At 37.4% G+C, this 21,794-nt stretch overlaps 1 protein-coding gene across 7 annotated transcripts in view; it reads left to right on the top strand.

Moving 5' to 3' along the window:
• The window catches only part of GAS2 (growth arrest specific 2), a 119,875-nt gene that overhangs the window by 426 nt on the left and 97,655 nt on the right, over nt 1-21,794 (top strand). For 2 of the 7 annotated variants that reach the window (XM_037040399.1, XM_037040396.1), the window contains exons 2-3: nt 7,839-8,003; nt 18,933-19,054. In XM_037040399.1, coding sequence (XP_036896294.1) covers nt 7,859-8,003; nt 18,933-19,054 — 267 coding nt within the window. In that variant the 5' untranslated portion in view covers nt 7,839-7,858. Of the gene's footprint in view, nt 1-6; nt 220-1,089; nt 1,372-5,689; nt 5,712-7,838; nt 8,004-18,932; nt 19,055-21,794 lie in introns of those variants that run through there. The other 5 variants (XM_037040397.1, XM_037040395.1, XM_037040401.1 and 2 more) reach the window with 5 other exon arrangements.

The following is a 21,794-nucleotide window of genomic DNA, read 5'->3' on the forward strand; positions in this document are numbered from 1 at the left end:
TAGGGGGAGGTCTTTAAAAATAACCCGGGGAACCCGAGTGGGTTGGGTGGAGAGCCACGGACTGCTGGATGGGCTCTGGAACTGAGGGGTGGTCACTGCAGTGGGTTCCTCTCTGATTCACCGGACACGACCAAGTGTTCCTCATCCCTATTGTGGAACAGTCCAAGTGACCGCCACGCGAAAAGCCCGCTGGGGCGGCTCAGCCAACCAGGGACCGAAGTGAGGATTTCTAATTAGCACATCGATTATAAATGCACACTTACACATTCGTGCACCAGGGTCGTTGTAATGCATGCTGTTATTGGGGAGAGGGGAGCAGAGTGGGGGTGGTCTTAATGGACTGGTCCTGAATGTTTTCCTTGAGTCAGGAGGCCGGGATGGAAGAAAGAAGGGTGACTCGAGTGATTTGGGGTGATACCCAGTCTTTCGACTGATGAGTTTGACAGAGTTAAGGTTCTTCCCCCCCCCCCCCCCCACCTTTTACGTGAACGAGGAAATGCTAGCCTGTGAATCAACCCCTCTTTGGGAATATTTTTGCCCAGTATTGTTCCTTTTGAGTCCAAAAAGCAGGGTTTTGGAGTCTGAAATTGTTTTGGGGGAACAGAGGAGCCAGCTTTGTTTTAAAGGCATTAATTATTTTGGCAAAGTTAGGTTTTATCAGACCAGTAAAGGAGATTGCCATTAACCTAGGCCAGGCATCCCAACTCTTACTGTCTTGAAGGGAGAGAGAGCAAAAGCAGGGCTTTACTGCTGTGAACATTCTAGTACAGTTGGAGGTGGGGATGGGCTACTCAGTGCTTTCCTCCAGTTAACTTTTTGGAAATTAAAACAATCACCCTCCCCACCTTCTCCATCTCCCTCCTCTCACCTCCTTCATCATTATTCTCTTATAACCAAGATTTGCAAAACTTCTGTCCCTCTTGTAAACTTCACCTTCTCCTGGAGAGCCCTCTCCAACAAGGCTAGATCCATTGTGTATGGGAGATCTTATGCAGAGGAAATACGATCTGCTTGTGCACAGGAACACCCATTTGGCCTCCTAGTGTTAAAATAAAGGCTCAGGCAGGTCGGATGTGCCAGCCGGGCGGGGGAAGTCCACCTTTCCTCCCCACCTATCCCCTGAGATTCACAGAGGCAAGACTAAGAACTAAGAACGAGTCCTTGTTTGTGCTCATTGCTGCTTTCCCCCAAACTCTTAGCAGTGTGGACACTGATTAACTGCAGCTGGGATCTAGTGTGCCCAACCTGTCTTTGAAATCGATCAATGAGCTCCTTCTCGAGGAATGCTCCCCTCTAACCGTGTAGGGGGAGGAGGTGGCTGTGGTGGTCCTCTCCAACATGGGCGTCCTGGTTCTGACTGCCTAAGAGAAGGTAAGGGATGTCTGAGGCATGGGACATTGCAGGCTTCACACATGGCTCTCTGAGTGGGCTCTGAAGCTGAAAGGTAGCTTGGATTTCAGCCTGTATACTACTAAACTTTGAGCTTCTTTACTTGAGGGCTCAACATCATACTTGTGTGATGTGGTCTCTTCTTTATTGGGAGATAAATTCGCATGGCAAAATTTATTTCCCCTGGTGCAAAAGGTCATATGCTTGCCCCTGAGTTTTCTAGTATCTTGTTAAGGAATCTTAGTTAAAACTTAAACTTGCAGAGATGAGGAAATGTCAGGTCTTATATTAATCCTAAATATGTGATGCATGATTTCAGAATTTTGCTTCAAGCCTGCCAAGTCTGCAGTAGAGGTATTTGGATCCGTTGGAAGGCCACAGTTAACCTTGGTTGAAACCAGAAAAGGGGCTCTAACAATGTGTTTGCAGAGGGACTTGGTTACATTTGCTAAAATTGCAGCAGATGTTTAGGCTATTTTGGTGTTTCTGTGGTTTTGATGTGGAGGCACAAGTAGGATGCCACTGTGGGGTTTTTTGTTGTTGTTGTTGTTGTTTTTTAATTTTCTCCTGAGTGACTCTCAAGGATTTCTACTCAGTGTTTTCTGGCTAGAGAAAACGGGAGTGCAGGTAGAGCATATCGCTTGTCAAAATGAGTAAAATGCTTGCATAATTTTTGTCTTAAACATTTTCAGGGTCACTTCAATTGAGTTTTTGCTAATGCTCTCCCCTTACATGAGATAGATATATGTCTATATGTTTCAGTAGAAAGTAGAAATCGGGTAGCTCTCAGCTACATTATAGTTAAATAAAACAGAAAATCATTGCATTACAAACATATAAAAAGTCCCCACAAAATCTCATGACATTTTACCTAATCCACCTGGATGAAATTTTGATGGATCCTTAAATATTCTAGTTGATTTATGATTTTCAGATGGCTTTCTGTTCAAATTATGTTTCAGTCTGGGAGGGGTTCAGAAACCTGTACTAAATTGTTTGGAAGAATGGCCTAGTACAATATAATTAAAAGAAGAAAAGAGAAAAATGCCAATGTCATAAAAATATGCAAAATCCGTTCCCACTGAGTCTTAATTTTTTGGGTCATAATTTATGACCAAAAAAGGAATTATTATTTAAGAAGGAATTATTATTGCAGGTATATCATTATTTGGCTCAGAACAAATCATCATGGGGTTCCAGGATGAGAAGGATTCTCAGAAGAGAGTTAGTGTTTCCTAATAATTGGGCACCCAAGAGGCTGAGTGGGGTATTGGTGATGGCTCTGTGGCTACGTAGCCTTGTTAACTTGGGCAAGATATTTTTGGCCTCCAACGATTTATGAAGAGCCAGGAATTTGACTAAGTAAATCTTCTGTCGATTTGAATGTAAAGATTGTATTACATAATTAGGAAAACTAGTCATGTGTGTTGTTTTTGACTTTATATTTGGTGCTTCTTTGATTTGTGGACAAGTTGCTTCTCTTAGCCAAGAATAGAGGTCCATTTACAAGATCTGGAATTGCTTTTATGATTAAATTTTGAACTTTAGTTTTCTGATTAGACCCTTAGGTTAAGATTTTGCATTCATGACATTGGTTGAGAATATGTAGCATTGTAGAGATATTGTTGGGCAGCCAAAATGAATCCCACAGGAGTAAAGAACTCGGAACGGTGAAAGAGCCATCCTTCGTTATTAATTCATTGAGTCTAGCTTGAAAGATAACCATTTTCTCCTTCAAGATTTTAGGAGGGTGTTTGGCTTAGGGTACTTATTTATTTGTTGTAACTGTTTAGAAGATAGTGTTACTGGCCTATAAACTGTTTCTCCATTGTTTCACACCCAGAGCACACCACCTGACCAGGCAGAGGTAAGGTCAGTGAGCGGAAGTGAACAAAGGTGGCATTTAGGGTGGGACCCTTCACTGTGGTTCATTGGCACTCTTTGTTTTAAAGGGTCACAGTTAGGGAGCCTCTGTGGGGTCATGGGGAAGGTGTGTCGTGACATCCTGTCACATTTATTTTGAGAGGTGTAGCACTCCCCTGTCTGAATAGCTTATGATCTTTACCTGCTGTCAAAAAATCAAGTATAATTTGTTAACAAGAGTTGTTTTTAAAGACACATGTACACACTCATGTGAGAGCAAAACATTTTATTTATCATCCTATGAAGAAAATTTTGAGTTTTCTAATATTTATGATTTTGTTTCATCAGTGCTTCGTTTTCATGTCTCTTCTTTGGCCTTTGTCTTCTCTTAGTGATTTAGAGGTCAACAAAGTATACAAATACAAAGTCAATGGAAGGTGTATTTCCTCTGGTGTTAGTTTAGATTTAGCTAGTATTGAATGAATATAAAATGCATGCCAACACTGGCACAAATATTTAATCTTCAAAATTGCATCCGAAGTGTTAACCTCCATTGCACATACTAAAGAACTCAGGAAGCAGAAGAAAATAGAGCTAGTATTTGACCACACAACTTCTGATTCCAATTCTAAAATTGCAATTGACATTCATTAATCAGGCTTTTTAATGGAATCGCATAGCAACCAGTTATCATATAATGTTTATTATTTTTCTTCCTTTCCATTTATTTTTTTGTGCAGTATTGCAATGCATTTTTAATAACATGTCAACAAAGTCTAGAGATAGACCGGAACCATGTTGGTCATTCAGAGCACACCTCTAGGTGGTGTGAAAGAATACTTTATCTTCAGAGTCAACACTGTGAGTTCTTCAGCTGGGATTCTGGAACAACAGACTAAGCAGAGTCTTTAAGCATATGATATTTTACTTACGGAGTCATTAATTTTTTCTTCTTCCCTTGGGCTAATTCACATCTCATCATATTCATAATGGTTATTCCAGAATCATGTCTATGGAAAGAAAGGAAAAAATACACACATTCTTTGAAGAAAACTGTATTAAGTTTCTGCATGTTTTTCACTTTAAGTTTTATTTTTTTGAATTCCAAATCCAGGGAGTTGAGTTATCCACTTTTAGATAGAGCCATAAACTTAAGCCATAGTTTGGAGGGCCCATAGAAGTATTCAAATTCTTACTCCTCTTTCTAAATTGATTGTCTTTGTTTAGTACTTGAGAAAGTCGCTTGTAAAGCTTTGTAAATATTTAGATTATATGAATTTTAATGGTAACATCTTTCAGTGTTTTGATGCAGTAGATAAGAAAAGTTTTTGTTTTCCCAAACTTGAACTTCTTTCTTCAAGTCTAGTGAATCATTAATCATTTTACTCCCCATCTTTAAAAGCTACCCCTTCTCATCTCTTGTGGTTTTGAAAACCTTTGAATGAATTCAAAAGATCAAAAATGATATTTTCGTCATAGTTTGTTCTTTGTGATTTAATTCAACTCATCCACACTGATTAAACATTTGTTAAAAATTTAAAAAAGGTTATCATCCTGGAGTGGTCTTTTTATCTTTGATAATATAAACTTGTGTGACTTTTGATCTCCGGGTTTAACCATTTCAATGGGCAGCTACTTCACCATGGAGCAATTCTTTGACACCCCTGCGGACTGGGCTCATCTCCATGGCTCCTATTCACGTCTTTTCCATTATCTGACTCCAGGACATCCAGCTAGTGAATGGAGTGACTGGCTCTCAGCTGCGCCTCAGGTGGGGATTTAAAATATGAAAAAAAGAACCATATTGGATTAAAATCCAAAGTCTTTTCAAAAGAGACGCAAGCAGAGTAGTTCCTATGCATGACAGTGACTTTCAGTGTCAACATATATTTAATCACTTCTCTTCTATTTCATGCTGATGACCCCCTAAGCCTTATTTCTCCCACTTTTACCTCCTGGTAAAAGGTAACTCTTTCCTTGTTTTTCTTTTCCCTTTGTAGGTAACTTTGATTATATACAAAACAGCGTAACAAAAATTGCTTCGTTACTCTGGCTGTCTTTACCTAATGATCATCTATAAATATTAAAAGATAGCTTGAATCACATTTCTGGCAAAATACAGGACAGACTACATGAGAAATAAATGTGCCACTGTCAAGAAAATAAAAACGTCACTGTTCAGAAGGACTGAGGGGAAGGATTGTGTCCCTCTGGCTCACTGACACTGTTACACGCCATTGGGCCTACTGTAAACTAACCCTGGACGAATTCTTTGCTGGACAATGAGCTTAAGAATCTGAGGTGTCTTCTTGCTTTGACAGAGCAGAATAGGACTCTGATGCTTAAATGGAAGTTGCAGAACACATAATAGGGTGTAGCTAGAGTTACTGACCTACCACATCTCACTTTCAGGAAAGTAGTGGGAGAGATTGTGTCTTGAGAAGAAAGGCATTTTAGAGGTAACCCTTTTAAGATTTCAATTAGTTATTTAAATGTATGAATCATGTGCTTAAATGTAATATTGCTTGAATGTTGGTTTCTGAGGCCGGCTAGCCTATAGGAATGCTAAGCAGTTACAAGGAGGTGCTTTGTTTTCCTGCAGCTAGACCTATTTTTAAAAGAACTGGGGCAAAAGTGTTTTAGGTGTCTTATGTATGATGACGAGATTTGGAGAAAATTTCAGGACTTTGTCTGAATAATGTGACAATTAACTAGAAAAGAATAGGTGATGGTAATGTTCTCGTTCCTATAATGATAATTTAGTAACATATGACAAGGTCTGTTAGCACTGTTTGCACTGGTTCACTAGAGATACTTAGAGAGAGAGTTATAAAAAGTCTTTTCAAAGAAAACTTGTGGTAATTGTTTTTGCAAAAAAATTACTCCAAAGCATAGTTGTTTAGAAATGAATTATCTGTGCTTTTTATGTTACATGTTTATGACACCTTTTAGGTGTTGGCTCTCTAGCTGCTCTCTGTGATATTACAGCACAGTGGGGGATGGTCCCACTGTGTTTTTCTGAACACCAATATCTTTTTATGTTTTAAAAAGCAGCCTTTAAAAGACAAAAGTTATCCTATATTAAAAGAATTAGACTTATGTAAAATTTCAAAGAATAGAACTGGCAAGAGTGTATATACACTTATAACTGTAAGATACCACAATTATTGAAATATAGCTGTAAACCCTTTGTATCATGTGAATCTTGCTTCTTGCCAGTTATATTTTTATTTTTGTTCAGTGACACGGAAATGCATTTAGTGATTTCATATGCACTATTGGTGTACATAATATAGTCCTACACATTGTTAAACTCATGAGTTTGTTACTTTAGCTGCTTCAGTGTTACTTCTATAGTCTTAGGTCCTATAAGTAATGCACACAAAAGTGCTATGTTCAAGGCCAGGTGTATTTTCAACTTTTCTACAACCCCCCTAGAGGACCGTGATACTCATAAGGTGACCAGGTTAACCATATTAACTTTTATTTTGTAGATGTAAGGTAACATTTTTTAAATCCTTACCCAAGGATTTGTTTTAATGATGAGAGAGAAAGTGAGAGAGAGAGAGAAATATTGGTTGCATCCCGCATGCGTCCCCAAACCTGTAACCTAGGTGTGTGCCCTGACCAGGAATTGAACCCGCATATGAGATGATACTCCAACCAACCCAGCTACCCAGCCAGGACTGTAGATGTAAGATATTGAATCATTTCTACAGGAAGGATGATTACAAACAAAAACCTAGGATGAAAAACCCATAAAGTGAAAAGATACGAAGTAAGACAAAAGAAAAACTTGCAGCAGTAATTGTTAGAATGAGGGTGTTATTCCTGGGTTATACTGTGATTTGCTGAGGAATCTATCTTATAAAATGTGTCATTCAGGAAAAAGTATGAAGCCCCAGATTCAAACCTGACTGTGCCGTGATCTAGCTTTATATTCTTGGTTAAGTCACTGATTGTCTCTGATTTTTGTTTTCATTAACTCTAATACAAGATAAATATAGGAGGGACTCTTTGAAAGCACCTCCCCCTGTGTCTCCCACCCATTTCTCTGAATTGTGAATCCATGATTGCTCAGCTATCTGCAAAAAACCAAGTACTGTGCTTTATCCTATAGGAAGTGATTTTAAGGGCATAATGTGTATATGTGTATAATGAATTGTGCAAATACTGTCACTGCTAGCACTCAGTCCTAAAGTTCTGTAGCAATCTACAGTTTCAAAAATTAAGGCAGTGTGAGTTTATAATTTGGATACTTAAAATTGTAATCAACGACTTTGCTTGCTTTTGAACAAGTAGAGTTTCCTGTTTTAGAAACTGACTCTTGTGAAATGTGATGTTTTATACAAGCTTAGTGCGTACTGTTTGGTTCTTCGACCTTTGATTGCTGCTGTTTTCTACCAAGTGGCTAGTTAACAGTGGTAGGACGGGTACAGATAGCAGTGTTTCCTGGGGTTTAATCACTAATAGTCTGACCCGTCATCAACATTTCCATGGATCTGGTTCCTTCCTTTGTCGTTGGCACCAAGATTTTAATAAGAGAGTCTGAATAAAAGGCAATTACTCTTTTGTTTCCAAAACAGGTATTACAAGTGGATAAATAATGTGCACTGCTCTGAGCCCAAAGGTACGCAGTGGACCTGGCCTCTCTGATATGCATCAGTATAGCCAATGGCTGGCCAGCAGACATGAAGCTAATTTGCTACCGATGAAAGAAGATCTGGCTTTGTGGTTAACCAATCTATTAGGTAAGGTTATAAGATCTCGTTTTGGGAGCAAAGATAACAGCTTTTTTATTTTTTTCCTCCTATAGTGTCCTTCACCTAAGCATGTGATAGCGCCTTGAAAAGAAAGATTTCATTATTTGGGTACTGCATCTGGGAAACCTGAAGCATGTGGAAAATTTAGATGAATTTCCCAACATCTCTCACACTGACTGTGCTTAGTCATTCCAATATCCTGCAATGATATGTGGTCAAATTGCTTATTCCATCTATATGCCGATCTGATTTATTTTTTACTTTTCTTTTATGCCTCTGACGAATCAGACCTGTTTTTTGGACAGTACACACAGGCCATAGTCTGTGAAATCTGACTTCTAAAACTGGAGTGCTTTGCCCTACTTTTATAGCAAACCTTCGAAAACTGCTGAATACCCAAACCCTAGCATAAACATGGCCCTCCTTTGTCCAAATGAGCTTGAACTAAAATTTTTCTTTTCATTTCACTTTTGTTTTTAGGCATTCTTCTGAAAGTACCATCTCTGAGAAAAATGCTACCTTATACTAAACCTGTCTCTTTTTAAATTTCTATTGTGTGGGCGTAGTCATAGTATAAAATTTTAACCACGTGCATTTGAAGGATCATTATATAGAGAAACACTATTTTCACCAATAGTTTTTTTACAGAGGATACACTTGATTCATGATCCGAGGGAAGGACTACTGATACATAAGATAGTAGGTTTGAATATCAAGTAAACATAATTTATATGGTCCTTTATCATTTGCAGAAGGAACTTTGCCAACATTATTTTATTACTTAAAGAATCCTTCAAGGTCAGTGTTTATATTCGCACTTTCTAGCTGAGGAATCTAAAGAGCTTAGTGAGAAGCACCCTGTCCACTTGAAATCTCAGCATGTTCCAAGGTTTGGAAAGACTTTAGCATGTTTTAGCAAGATTTTCCTTTTGCTCACCATGGCTCTGAATTTTTCGTGGGTTTTTACTTTTTTGTTTTTTGACTTTATGTTAAGGTTAGGATGCTTTCTTTTCCCATCATGCACGCAGTATTTGTACCATTCTATGCAGTCTGACAGGGGCTACAGCATGTGAGTCTGCTGCATGTTATACCTTCCACAAGGGTGCCCAGCCAGAGGGTGAGGGCAGAGCTGCAGAGACAGACAGTCCAGGAGACCCTTCCCTGTGCTTCTCCTGTCCACAAGAAGGAAGAGGCTACTCCCTTTTGCAACTCACCCGTGCAAAGGAGGCATCTTTATCTCCATCACATACAGGGGGTCAACTTAACCTAAGCAAGTGGATTTCCTCTTTATTTCTGTCCTTCTGAGGGTCACTAACGATTGTTGCACTAATAATTTATTATGAACTTTGAGATGTCTTTAGATATGGTCTAGAATAGATGATAAGAGGACAGACTTGATAGAGACTGCCTGTGTTTGAACCCCAGAACTGCCACTTACTAGCAACATGATAATCGGGCAAATTACTTAACCTTTCTGGGCCTCAGTTTCCACATCTTTGAAGCAGTGGTAATAGCAGAGCCTACTTTGTAGGGTTGCAATGGGATTATATGCACTACTTAGAAAGTGCCCTGACATTTTGTAATCACTATATAAGTTATTGCTATTTTAATTATATAGTTCAGTGCTACTCTTAATTTGACTTTGTGGTTAAGTTTATTTATTGAACAAATATTTGAGTGTGCAGAAATATAAAGTATTAGTTTAAAAATGTGGACACTGGAATCAGGATGCTTGAATTCAGATCTCAATTCTCTCCCTGACTCACTCTGTGATGCGGGGCAAGTGCCTAAATGCACTATGCCCCTACTTTTTCAGCTGCAACATAAGTAAACTACTAGTACCTACCTCAAAGGATCGTTGGGAATTTGCACGAGACGATCACAGTTTAGAATAAGATTTGTTGCATAGTAATCAACTAGCTGTTGTGAATATGAACTATTGTATTTTTGTGTTCCAGTGACAGGTTAAGTACTGGTGGGTAGGTGGTGATTAGACATATAGACATAATGTAGACATAATGCGTGTTCTTAGAGATGTTGATAATGAAACATGAAATAAGTAATCGAATACATAATTCATTAATTGGGCTTATTATAAACACTAAAAGATACAGGTTGAAATAAGAATGTAAAATCGAGATAGTCATAAGGCAAAGGATTGCAGGACTTGGCGGGGGGGGGGCGTCTTTTGTGTGTTTCAGTGGAGGACTGAAGAATGATTAATCTCTAGCCAGATGAAGCATGGGAGAAGAGCCTGGGCAGAGGAAATGGCATGTGCTGAGAGAGAAAGGAGTTTGGTACCTGGGAAGAGCTGAATGAAGGCTAGTGTCAAATGTGCAGATCAAAAGGAGAGTTTAATGACACTTGCAGGTGCTAGATTGTACACTGCTTAGAGGACTGTGTTAAGGAACTTTATAGTTCATTGTATGATCAGTGAGGAACTGTGAGGTTCTAGAGAGGGGATATGGTGATTAATTAGAGGATAGCCTGATTATACAGGGACGTTCCAAGGTCCCATGACTTGTCATCAAAGGCATTTTATTTGGTGAATGTGATCACTTACAAAGCAGCTTGATCACTGTGAGCAGCCCAAGACAACCTCAAAGAATAGAGAGCCACTGTGTGTGTAATGGAAAGATCCTTGGAATCAGAGTCAGGAGACCTGGCTCCTAACAGAACGTCAGGAGACCTGGCTTCTGGTTCTGGCTCTGCCTCTCGGTAGGAAACTTGCCCAAAGCCAGTCAGCTATCTTTTCTGGGCTCTGTGTCCTCAACCATAAAATGAAGGGGTTGGAGTAGATGATCTCTAATGTCCTTTCCAGTTCCAAAAGTCTCAGTTTCCAAGAAATCCATCTCTTGAAACCCAGTTTGAGATTATCGATATGCATTAACAAGGAGAAAATAATTTGCGTAAATGAATAATTTTTAAAGAATAGACTAATTTTTCTAATGCTAGCAGATGGCAACACAAATGTAAATGATGGCTTGAGAGATTTCCTCAGAAAAAGAATCTTAAAAGAATTTCAAGATATTGTAAAATACCACCTTGTATTGACTTAAATTCATAAGAGTAGATACATAACAGATTTCAAGTGAATATCCTTGTGATAACTTAAGAGTAGAATAATAACTTGACATTATTTAAAAGTGGCAAAATATTTAGAGGTGAGAAAGTATGTTACATACTGGGATGGTGATGCGGAGGGGAGACAAAATGGATGGCTGTGTTGGAAGGTATTTTTGTTACGTATTTTAGGCACACTTAGAATTCATGTATTTTAGAAATGAAGTCAGTAAAGTACACTTTAAAACTATTTGTTGCCAGCCATTTTATCACCTTAGAAATATTTTCGAATTTATACTAGGTAGCTCTCTTTCAATTCTTGCTTTGTATCTACTTGAAAGTTAGAGATCTGTGAAAATAGTTCCACAGTGGATGCTCTTTGTATAAAGTATCTGATTTTGGGGGGGTGAGGTTAAAATTCACATTCTACATAAAATCTTTTAATTAGATTTTACCACTATGATGTGGACCTTACTTGTGGAAAGGTTTACTACTTCTTTTTAGTAATACTTGATTAAAATGTAACATTTTTCTTTTTATGTCTTTCAAGAGAAGTGTTATGATAGTCTAAATTCAAATATTTCTGCTTTTTCATATAAAAGAAATCGAAAGATGTAGTTACTTAAAGAACACTCAGTTTGGATTTAGAAGTTTTGGGTGGATAAAAATTAATTGATGGAGAAGAAAATTATTTCATTGGTTCATAGATCAATATTTGCATTCATGTCACATATGGAGATATAATGTAATTTTCAGGTATATGAAACTTAATCAGTAACACTAATACATACCCCTTTAGAGTCTTATGCATAGAATTAGAGCAGCAGTAGAAAGTTTTTAGACTACCTAATATTTACGTATAGAAGTATAAAATGATAGCTGTGCTGTGAGAAGTTAGCTGAGATGAGTAAGTAGTTATGATTGTTGGGATTTCTTTATGGGCTTGCACACCAATGATGTCATTCATAAGGACATCATGTAATATTTACTGACTACTTACAGATCTTTGGAAGTATCAGCTGATCTAACTGAAAATACCTTTGTAGTACATGTATTATGTTTTTCAATAGCTGGCACCATGCAGCAGTTTTATGACCAACATTAAGGAAAGGGCAGCGGGAGAATCCTGAATTTCCCTTCATTCTTCCCTATCAAATTGACATTTGGCCATCATCCCCTATTGTACATTAAATAAACACATTCCATTTTTATTTTTGACCTTCTGTTTTGTTACTTTTGTTCATGAACTAGCTGTTTCCCATTTGTTATTGATCTGTGTCCTTAGGACATGTTCCAACATCAAATATTATGTGAACAAATCTTGGGGAAAACTTAATTATCCCTTTGAGTAAACAACATTTTTTATTTACGTTTTCCTTTTTTTATGTCATTCAAGTACAGTTGTCTTCATTTTCCTCCCACCACTTTCTTATCTAAACAATATGTTTTTAAATTAACAGTCCCAGATTATAGCAAAAACCCAGTGTTTAAATAGATTAGGCACATTCTACAAATTTAATGATTATTGATGGACTATTGAAATTGTTATTGGCTTAGCTTTGAAATGTTCTCAAATTGTTTATTTCACTTGTGTGCATTAATCATTTGAAAATTATGATTTACCTTTATCTTTAATTAGTATTTGTTTAACAACCCTATGTGAAATCACATGGGAATATGTTTTTGGACAAATATTATATTTAAGTAGCAAAGAAATTGACATTGTTCTTATAGATTGTGGATCTTTAGTTACAGGCATATGTGTTTGAATACCTGCTCGGACTTTGAGTGAATCATAAGATCTATTACAAATCAAGTTTTACTTAATTGATCTTACTTCCATTTAGAAATGCATTAAGAAAATTGATGTCATGGTGACTTTTCCTTTCTCTGACTTTCCACTAAAAAAATTCAGTTGTTATAGGCCCTGGCTGGTGTAGCTCAGTGGATTGAGCACAGGCCTGCGAACCACAGGATCGCAGTTCGATTCCCAGTCAGGGCACATGCCTGGGTTGTAGGCTGGTTCCTTGCAGGCCAACTCCCTGCAGGGGACGCAGAAAAGGGAACCATACATTGATGTTTCTCTCCCTCTCTCCTTACCCTCTAAAGATAAATAAATAAAAATTAAAAAAAAATTCAGTTGTTATATGCTTAATATGACCAATAAGTAATTTTCCTTTATCAGTTATATATAAAATAACCTATTTTCAGCATTACAACATTACCCATGTACTTATCAGAGTTGGTGCTGTCTACCAAACTTTGAACAGCTTTCTTTTCTTTTTTCTTAAAGCCCTTTTGCCAGATCCATATTCTGCTGAGCTTGTGTGTTCTTGATAGTCAGTAAAAATTCCTTAGAAAAGGTGGTATCTTTTGCTACTTCAAAAGTTTAAAGAATCAAGTTCATGTTCACAAACTGATGTCTTTCGGAAAAGTTACTGCCCATTTTTTTACTCACCTTTTCCAACAGAACCAGCTTTGTCTCGTCTTGATGTAAACAGGGGGTAGAGAGTGGGAATTACTGTGGTACGGATGATGATCTAAGGTTTCTGGATAGAAGGAATCATTTCCTACCTCATAGCCTTCAAATTTCAGTCTCAAAACACTTGAGTAATTCAAGTCAAGATAGCAGATGAATTCTCTAATTAGAGAAACATACTGAGATTAAGAGGTGCAGTGGAGTTGCAAATGGAGATCGATCCTATCTGGTTCACCTGTGGAGATAAAGCATGCCCGTTTTCTTCTGCAGTAAACCAGGTCACCTATCAGAACATGCCTGGATGACATTCTCAGGCATTCTCCAATTTCCAAGGTGAACTGCTATTCATTTTTCAGCACTGCTATCATTATCTTCAGCTCTACGCTGTTTTTGTGTGTTCCTTTTTGCCTGAAGGACTTCCTGTGGCGTTTCTGCAGAACAAAAGAGGACTGAATTAGGTAGAATGCATTGTGATGGGAAATAGTCATTTATACACTCAGCAGATACTTATGAAGTAGTCAAGCAGGGTAACTAAGAATATAAATTCTAAACCCAGCCATCATGGTTTAAAGAGCCAGATTCACTGTATGACTTTAGGCAAGTTACTTCATCGAAACATCTCAGTTTCTCCAACTATAAAATGGGTATAATGGTAGCACCCGACATCATAGTTTTGTGAGCATATTAAAAACATGAATACATGTAAAGTGCCTGGCATGGGCAAGAACTCAAGACTCTCAAAACTCAGAACTCACAGTAAGAACTCAAATGTTAAATATCATTATTAAATGCTATCATGTCTTTAGGAATCTGAGTTTAGTACTACACACCTACTGGGAGGAAAACATTCTTCCTCAGCAATGTGTAGGATAAAAGTGCTTCTTTTTTTCTGATGGTGGCTCTATTCTAAAACACTGTAGGCTGACACTTAATCGTAGTGGAAATTATGGCAAACATATGTTTCCAGGAGGAATCCACTGATGTATACGAGCATGTGTGTTGATTTTTTGTTACCCAACAGATGTTTATTTCATATTATTGTGCCCTAATATTTTAATAGGAAGTGACCAACCACAATTTTTAACCAAAATCTGTGTCTACTGGCAGGTCGTCAGTCATGGCTGAACTGGTGGTGGTGTGAAGATCAAAGCTTACAATTACAAACTCAGGAAGTGAAGACAATACCCCTAGACTAGGCTATTTTAGGTTAACCCGCAGGTCAATAGTCTGCACAACCCAGTGTGGGTCAGTGTTTAAGAAGATTTAAATGATCTGTTCATTGTCCTGTCTTCCCCCAAACATACCAACATGGACAGATGGGGCTGGGGAAGACATGATTCTATGTTACAAGAATCCCACTGCTTCTGTTATTTATAAGCTACTGTCTCAAACCAGCAACGAAAGATAAATATCTGCTTCTGCCTAACAAAGATATTTCGCTTTGTATCAAACTTACTTGAGAAATTGTAATTAGCTCCTCACAGCCTGTTCCGATGGATATGTCCTAGTTCAATTCAGCTACCTTTATGTTCTGTTTTTTTTTTTATACTTTTGGTAATATTAATGCAATAAGAATGAGATAATATATTATGCCATACAAGGATTCTACCTGATTTCTTACAATTATATATATATAGTACATTTAAAATGTGTATTTTATGATTCTTAATCTTTGGATGGAAAATACATTACACATGAAGGTTTTTAAGAATATTTCTCCGTCTTGCATTTTTCCTTCATTTGAAGCAGCACACTTCAACTATAAAGTATGTAACAGTGCCTGTTTTAGCCAAGAAAAAAAAATCCCACCTTTTGGAGCTATAAAATATACAGAATTGAAAGTTGACACCTAATATATTTTTCATTAGATACAGATGTTCAGTGTAAATTCTTTCTTCAAGGGTTCATGAAAATCAGGATAACTAAAGAATTTCTGATACAATGCATAAAAATAAAAATCATACCTTTTGGGAAATTGATAACAACTTTCAAATGAAAGACATTTTCTTTTTATAATTTATAAATTCTGTTTTTAAATATTGTATTTATTTATCTTTAGAGGGGAAGGGAAGGAGAAAAGGAAAGAAACATTAATGTATGGTTGCCTCTCATGAGTCCCCTGCTGGGAATGGGCCTGCAACCCAGGCATGTGCCCTGACTGGGAATTGAACTCATGATCGTGTGGTTCGCAGGCCCATGCTCAATCCACTGAGCTACACTAGCCAGGGCACAATTTATAAATTCTTGTAAATATTATAATTATCTTGTCACTTAACATTATGACTAGAATCTTAAATTGCCATGGAGCTTAATGAAATAAGAATACCTGAAGACATGCAAATGGGGAAAATCTTAAAACTAATATATATATATATATTTAACAATTTTTGAATGTTTATCTTTTTAACTTGAGATTTAATTGTTAATTTTGAAAATATTCCTAATATTTACTCTTTATTCTTGTTTGCAAAATAACTTTCATGTGTTAGAAAACGCGCACCAATATGGTGAATGCGTGATACAGATTCGGTTGTGCTGGCTGTTTGCATCTCGAGACTATGACCTTCATCCCTGAACTGAGTCGAGCTGCATACAGTGTTGAAATAATGGTCCTGAACAGGCCTTGTCTGTGCGGAGAACTGAGAGCTCGTGATGTTTTGCCACCTGCAGAAGTCATTATCCTAACTGGGGGCTGAAATGTGAACTATCCAGTGGGGGGGAAAGAACATTAAAGGAAGAGTAATTCTCTCTCTTTTTTTACTTACCCTTCGCCCAAAACAGAAAAAAAGTTTTTTTTTTAAACAGATGTTTCTTGAAACCCAAACATACTAGGTATTGTGTGTTTAACTTTAAACCAGTTGTTTATCTGCTGTTCCTTTTGGGTTATGTTTAACTGTTCATGGATCTTAAATTGCCATGGAGCTCATGCATTTAAGATAAAAGTTAATCTGATGAGAGTCTAAATATAAAACTTAAAAATACCTCATTTTATTTTGCCTTAACCACTTTTCACAAAAAAATAATACCTAATGTTTCCTCAAAGTTTTCCAGTAGTTTATTTCTTTTTAAAAAATTTTTATTATATTAGATTATATTTAGAGGGGAAGGAGAGAGGGAGAGAAATATCAATGTATGGTTGCCTCTCGTGAGTCCCCTGCTGGGAACTGGACTGCACCCCAGGCACGTGCCCTGACTTGGAATCCAACTGCGATCCTCTGGTTCGCAGGCTTGTCCAGTAGTTTATTTCTTCATTTGTTAATTCACATGCTCTCTGAACACATTAACGAGATGCCTACTATGTGAATAACATATGCTTACCTTCATAGGCAAACACACACACAAATACACCTCCAGAGGTTTACAAGGTATTAAGGGACAAGAACTTGATACTAAACATGTTACTAGCTACAGCGGTTTGGTAATGCCAGTGAGTGATATCAATGATTATAACCAAGCAGAAAAGAGATCAGTGTGCACTGGGAGAATCTTTTTCTGGATTTCTGATTAAAGGACAGCTGGCACTTGGCCAGACAGATAGAAGGTAAGACACTGCAGGCAGCGGCTAGGCCAGGAACAAAGGGGAGACAGTGGGAGCTGGAAGGTCTGCTAACGGAACTGTGAAGGCAGGGTGTGGACCAGGGGGCGGGGTGTGAGGATGTTAGATTAGCCAGTTTAAGGAGAAGTTTGGGTACTGGGTTAAAGTTGGTACATATCATCTTTTAAGTTGAAAAGGAGATACGGGACTATTCCTAAAGAAGAAGAATGACCCAATAAAGGTGGTATTTAGCAATAATAGTTTTAGCAATGAGTGTGATATGTATTGGACAAAAAAATTGAAGATTACAGGAATAGCCATTGCTCTTGTTGCTAGAGGTTTAGGTATCAGATCAGGGATTTTTTTTTTATTAAGATTATGGTATAAGAAACGTGTCCTGTCTGGTGTAGCTTAGAGGATTGAGTGCCAGCCTGTAAACCAAAGGGTCGCTGGTTTGATTCATAGTCAGGGCACGTGCCTGGGTTGCAGGCCAAGTCCCCAGGTGAGGGGCCATGAGAGGCACCCGCATACTGTTGTTTCTCTCCCTCCTTTCCTCCTTCCCTTCCCCTCTGCCTAAAAATAAATAAGTAAAATCTTTAAAAAAAAAAACAGTAGAAGCATGAATCTATAGGATTTGTCACTGATAAGTTACAGGAAATTACACGGGAAAACATATTGTGAAACTTAGAGAATTACAGAACCAGGAGCAGGAGAGAGCTTTGGGGGGGATGAGTTTGGGGGGATGTATAAGTAATGGTTTTAGAGGGGCTGGTGGAATGGGGCCATCAGGAGTGACAGTCAAAGGTACAGGGTTTCTTAGGGTGTTATAAAATTGTTTGCAAGTTGGTTGAGGTGTTGATTGCACAACTCTGTGACTACAGTGTACTAAAAGCCATTGAATTTTTCACTTTGAATGAATGAATTCTAGGGTATGTGAATTATATCTCAATAGAGCTGTTGTAAAAGAGAAAAAGAAGAGTGAAAATATGTTTTGGGAGCATATGAGAAAGAAGGGAAATAATGGGTAAGCAGCTAAATGTCAGGGACGAACAATTGTGGATCTTGTTCATAAGAGCAGCAGAGGACGTTGTGAGCGCTCGTGAAGGGAGAGAAAAAAGCAGAGTTCTGAATCTGATAATTCCACAGTTCAACGGCCGCGGCAGGAAGGGGATGGTTAGAGAGGGAGTGTTTTCTTACAGAGCATTTGTCAATGGCATTGAGTTTACCTCTATTATCTTAATCAGGAAAACACATTCAAAGGAATTTGGGCATGTGGCTGTAAGCACTGGCCATGCTATTAAACTCGCCAACAGTGGTTGATTTTTGATATACTGTGACTCCATTTCAAATTAAGGAACAGAGCAATGGTGTTCTTCTTACCAAAGACACAGACGTAACACACAATACCAGTTCTGCTTCATGCTCTTGGCTTGCAGGCTGGAGGAATGGAGTGGGTCAGTGAGGATGAGAACTGAACAAGCCTCAGACACGAAGTGTGTAATCATGGGTAAGCTGGTGCTTTGAGTTTCACTGGCTGCTCAATTGCTGAATGGTAGGACCCTTTCACCCAGAGGATCACGTTGTCACTTTCAAGATGAAATAGAACATTGATGCAGTTGAAACCACATTATCAAATGTAAAATGTTGAGATTCTTGCTACCCACAGAAAGCATAAAGTTCCAAAGAAACAATTCCTTCCAGTGAGTTCCTGTGCTAGACCTGCCGCTCACCTGGTGTGGAAGTGTTCATGGTAAAAACTATGTCAACTATGTTGATATGAATGTCGCATTTGTGTTGAGGAATGGTTAAGCTTTTCTAATGCTTCTTTTTGTTATTTCAGGGAAGGAGATTACGGCAGAAACATTTATGGAGAAATTGGACAATGGTGCCTTGCTCTGTCAGCTTGCAGAAACTGTTCAGGAGAAATTCAAAGAGAGTATGGATGCTAATAAGCCCACCAAGGTAAAAGATCTGCAGGCAGAATAACTATTAGAAGGTGGATTACACTTGTGGCTGCTTATGAACTGAATTTAATTTCAGGATTTTATTGGGAATGAATGTATTACTGTCTCCACTAACAACAAAGCACAGAGAGTGCTTTTTAATTAGGTAACATGTTATTTGTCCTCTAACTATATAAACTACAAAATTTTTTGGTAAGTCTAATTACATAAAAGCTTATATAAATTGATGGTATTAATACAAAACAGGTGCTGTGTATGAATTGGCCAAATCTGATATACTGATTAAAAATTTAGCAGAGAAAATAGTATATGTCATCAGGTAATGAAAAAATCTAGCCAAGAGAGGTTTACTGAATAGGTATTTGTTTCCAAGCAGAGCATTATGGCAGAATATTGGAACAAAATGTCTGTAGGGCGTAGTTTTTTGTTTATAACCACTATTTGTTTCAATAGGTAGTAACATTGAATTCAGTGACATTGGACAAATTATTTTCTTTAAGACAGCTAAGGTTTCTTTGCTGCACATTCGTTCTAATTATTTCTGTTTATTGTAAAAACATATTAAAAGTATGATGTTTGATATATTTTGAAGGAAAGTAGACAGACCATTCTTTTCTTAATTTTTAATAAAGAAGGTAAAAAGGTAATAAAAGAGTAAGGTTAAAATGATGGTGAAGCCAGCTTAAAATAAAAGTAAAACACAACCTTTAAACTTTCTGCAGCTCTGGCAAACAGACTAAAATGGATTATTTATGTATACTTTCTTTATGGCTACTGAACTAACATCCAAACAGAAGATTCAACTTTCCAAAACACTATTTTTTTACAGCAGTGTACTTAGTTTGTGGATAATATTTTATATCACTTTGTAAAGTGCTATGTAATATAAAAGCTCCTTCATTTTTAAATCTTAAAAGCAACTCTGTGAAAGTATTAATTAATTTAGTGGCTCCATAATTTGCTGCACATTGGACTCATCTGAGTATTTGTAAATCTGATGATCCCTGGCTAGGGGGCAACATGGGATGTCTAAAAAGCTCTTCAGGTGATTCTATTGTTCAGCAAAGTTGGGGACCCACTACGTTCGTTGTTGCTCCTCCATTGGTTAGATGCAGGCTAAGTGATCTGTGCAAGATCAATAATAGATCCATTAAAACCCAGGTAGGTAGCTTTACATCGAGTATTTCCCATAGAAAAAAATAAGGCTTTCAAACTGGGTAGAAACAACCTGGAGGTTACAATATTAAATTTCTCTGTGTGTGTAATTATTTTCCTCCTTGGCATTTTGCAATTTAGGGACAGTAGTGGTAAAAATAGATGAGATGGTCAATACCTTCTCTGAATTTGTAAAACTATGTTGTGTGTAGAGAGACATTAAAACAGAATTTTTTAAAAAACAATAAACTTGATCCCATCTGAATTCACATCACGGAAGTCCTTCGTCATTTTTTTTTTTAGCAGGTTAAATCTCATGTTCTCATTCTAATAGCAGTATTTTTAGTTTTTTTGATTGCTGGTTAATTTAGGGAGTTTACAGCTGTGTAAACACATTTGAGTGAGTAAGCTATGCTTGGTATGTGTGAAGGATGTCTGTGTTAAGAATGATTTAAACCTTCTTTAATATTTGAAAGCAAATTTAATACAAATGTGAGATAGTTTACATATTTAATATTTTAGTTATAAATTCATGACTCATTCCATTCTAGCTTGATAAAGTACCCCAAATAAGAATAAATTATATTCTGTGATTTTTTCTTTCCAGGCATCAATAGATCAATAGAAAAAATATAGCCTGTGTTTGTTAGCTATAAGTATAAATATTAGCTTTTGAATTTCCTTACTTTGCATGGGAACATTGCAGAGATACCACAGAATTAAGCAGTAATGGAGTAGAAGTGTTTAACTTAGTATGCAGCAATTTAATTTTAATACATTTAAATTAACTTATATATCATAATATGATCAATTCACTAGCATCACAAATATTAATATTCCTGGCACTGAGGATCATTAAAGGCAAAAATGTAAACAAAACTAATCTTTCTGATATCCTATCAGGATGAGAAGACCAAAGCAAGTGATAAGTCCAACGTTAGGTTTTATGCCTTATGACTCTTAATTACATGACTCAGAGTTGGCATCTCCCATCAAGACAGAATAATCGTTACACTGCTATATGAACTTTCACTTCCTGGTCTAGAGAGAGTTCAAATGTATGAACGCCTTCATATAGTGTATTTAGTCTGTTCTTTTCTACCAGTCATGACTTGATATTTGGGCAAGATCCTCTCAACCACTAAGATGTCGACATGGCGCAAGATACTGCTCTCTTTTTCTCCTAACATTCTTTTCAGTTTGTCTCGTTTATCTTGAGAGACTCTGCCCCAGACATCAGAGTTTCTCTGGGTTCAGAGCTTCCTTTGACTTCAAAGAGCCCTGGGTAGTTAGATCAGGTTTGAAGCACATGAAGGGGAAAGGGGAAAAAAATTGTTCTGTTACCTAGTAGAATGCCACATTATGTTCCAAGGAAGGAACTGAACATTCACCATCTAAATGTAGAATCCGGCCCTTGTTAGACTGAAAGAACATCCTAGTGAGATAGAATGCCCGTAGTGCTTTTGCCCGTCAAGAATACCCAGTTCTCTGAGCTGTCAGATAACAGTACCTCAGGACGTTGTACCACCCAGGAATTAAATGAAAGACATGAAGATTAGTTTTTCCCTTCAAAAATCAATAGC

This window comes from Sturnira hondurensis, unplaced genomic scaffold (genome assembly GCF_014824575.4).
Source record: "Sturnira hondurensis isolate 20B ecotype Veracruz unplaced genomic scaffold, ASM1482457v3 Scaffold0002638, whole genome shotgun sequence".
NCBI lineage: Eukaryota > Metazoa > Chordata > Mammalia > Chiroptera > Phyllostomidae > Sturnira > Sturnira hondurensis.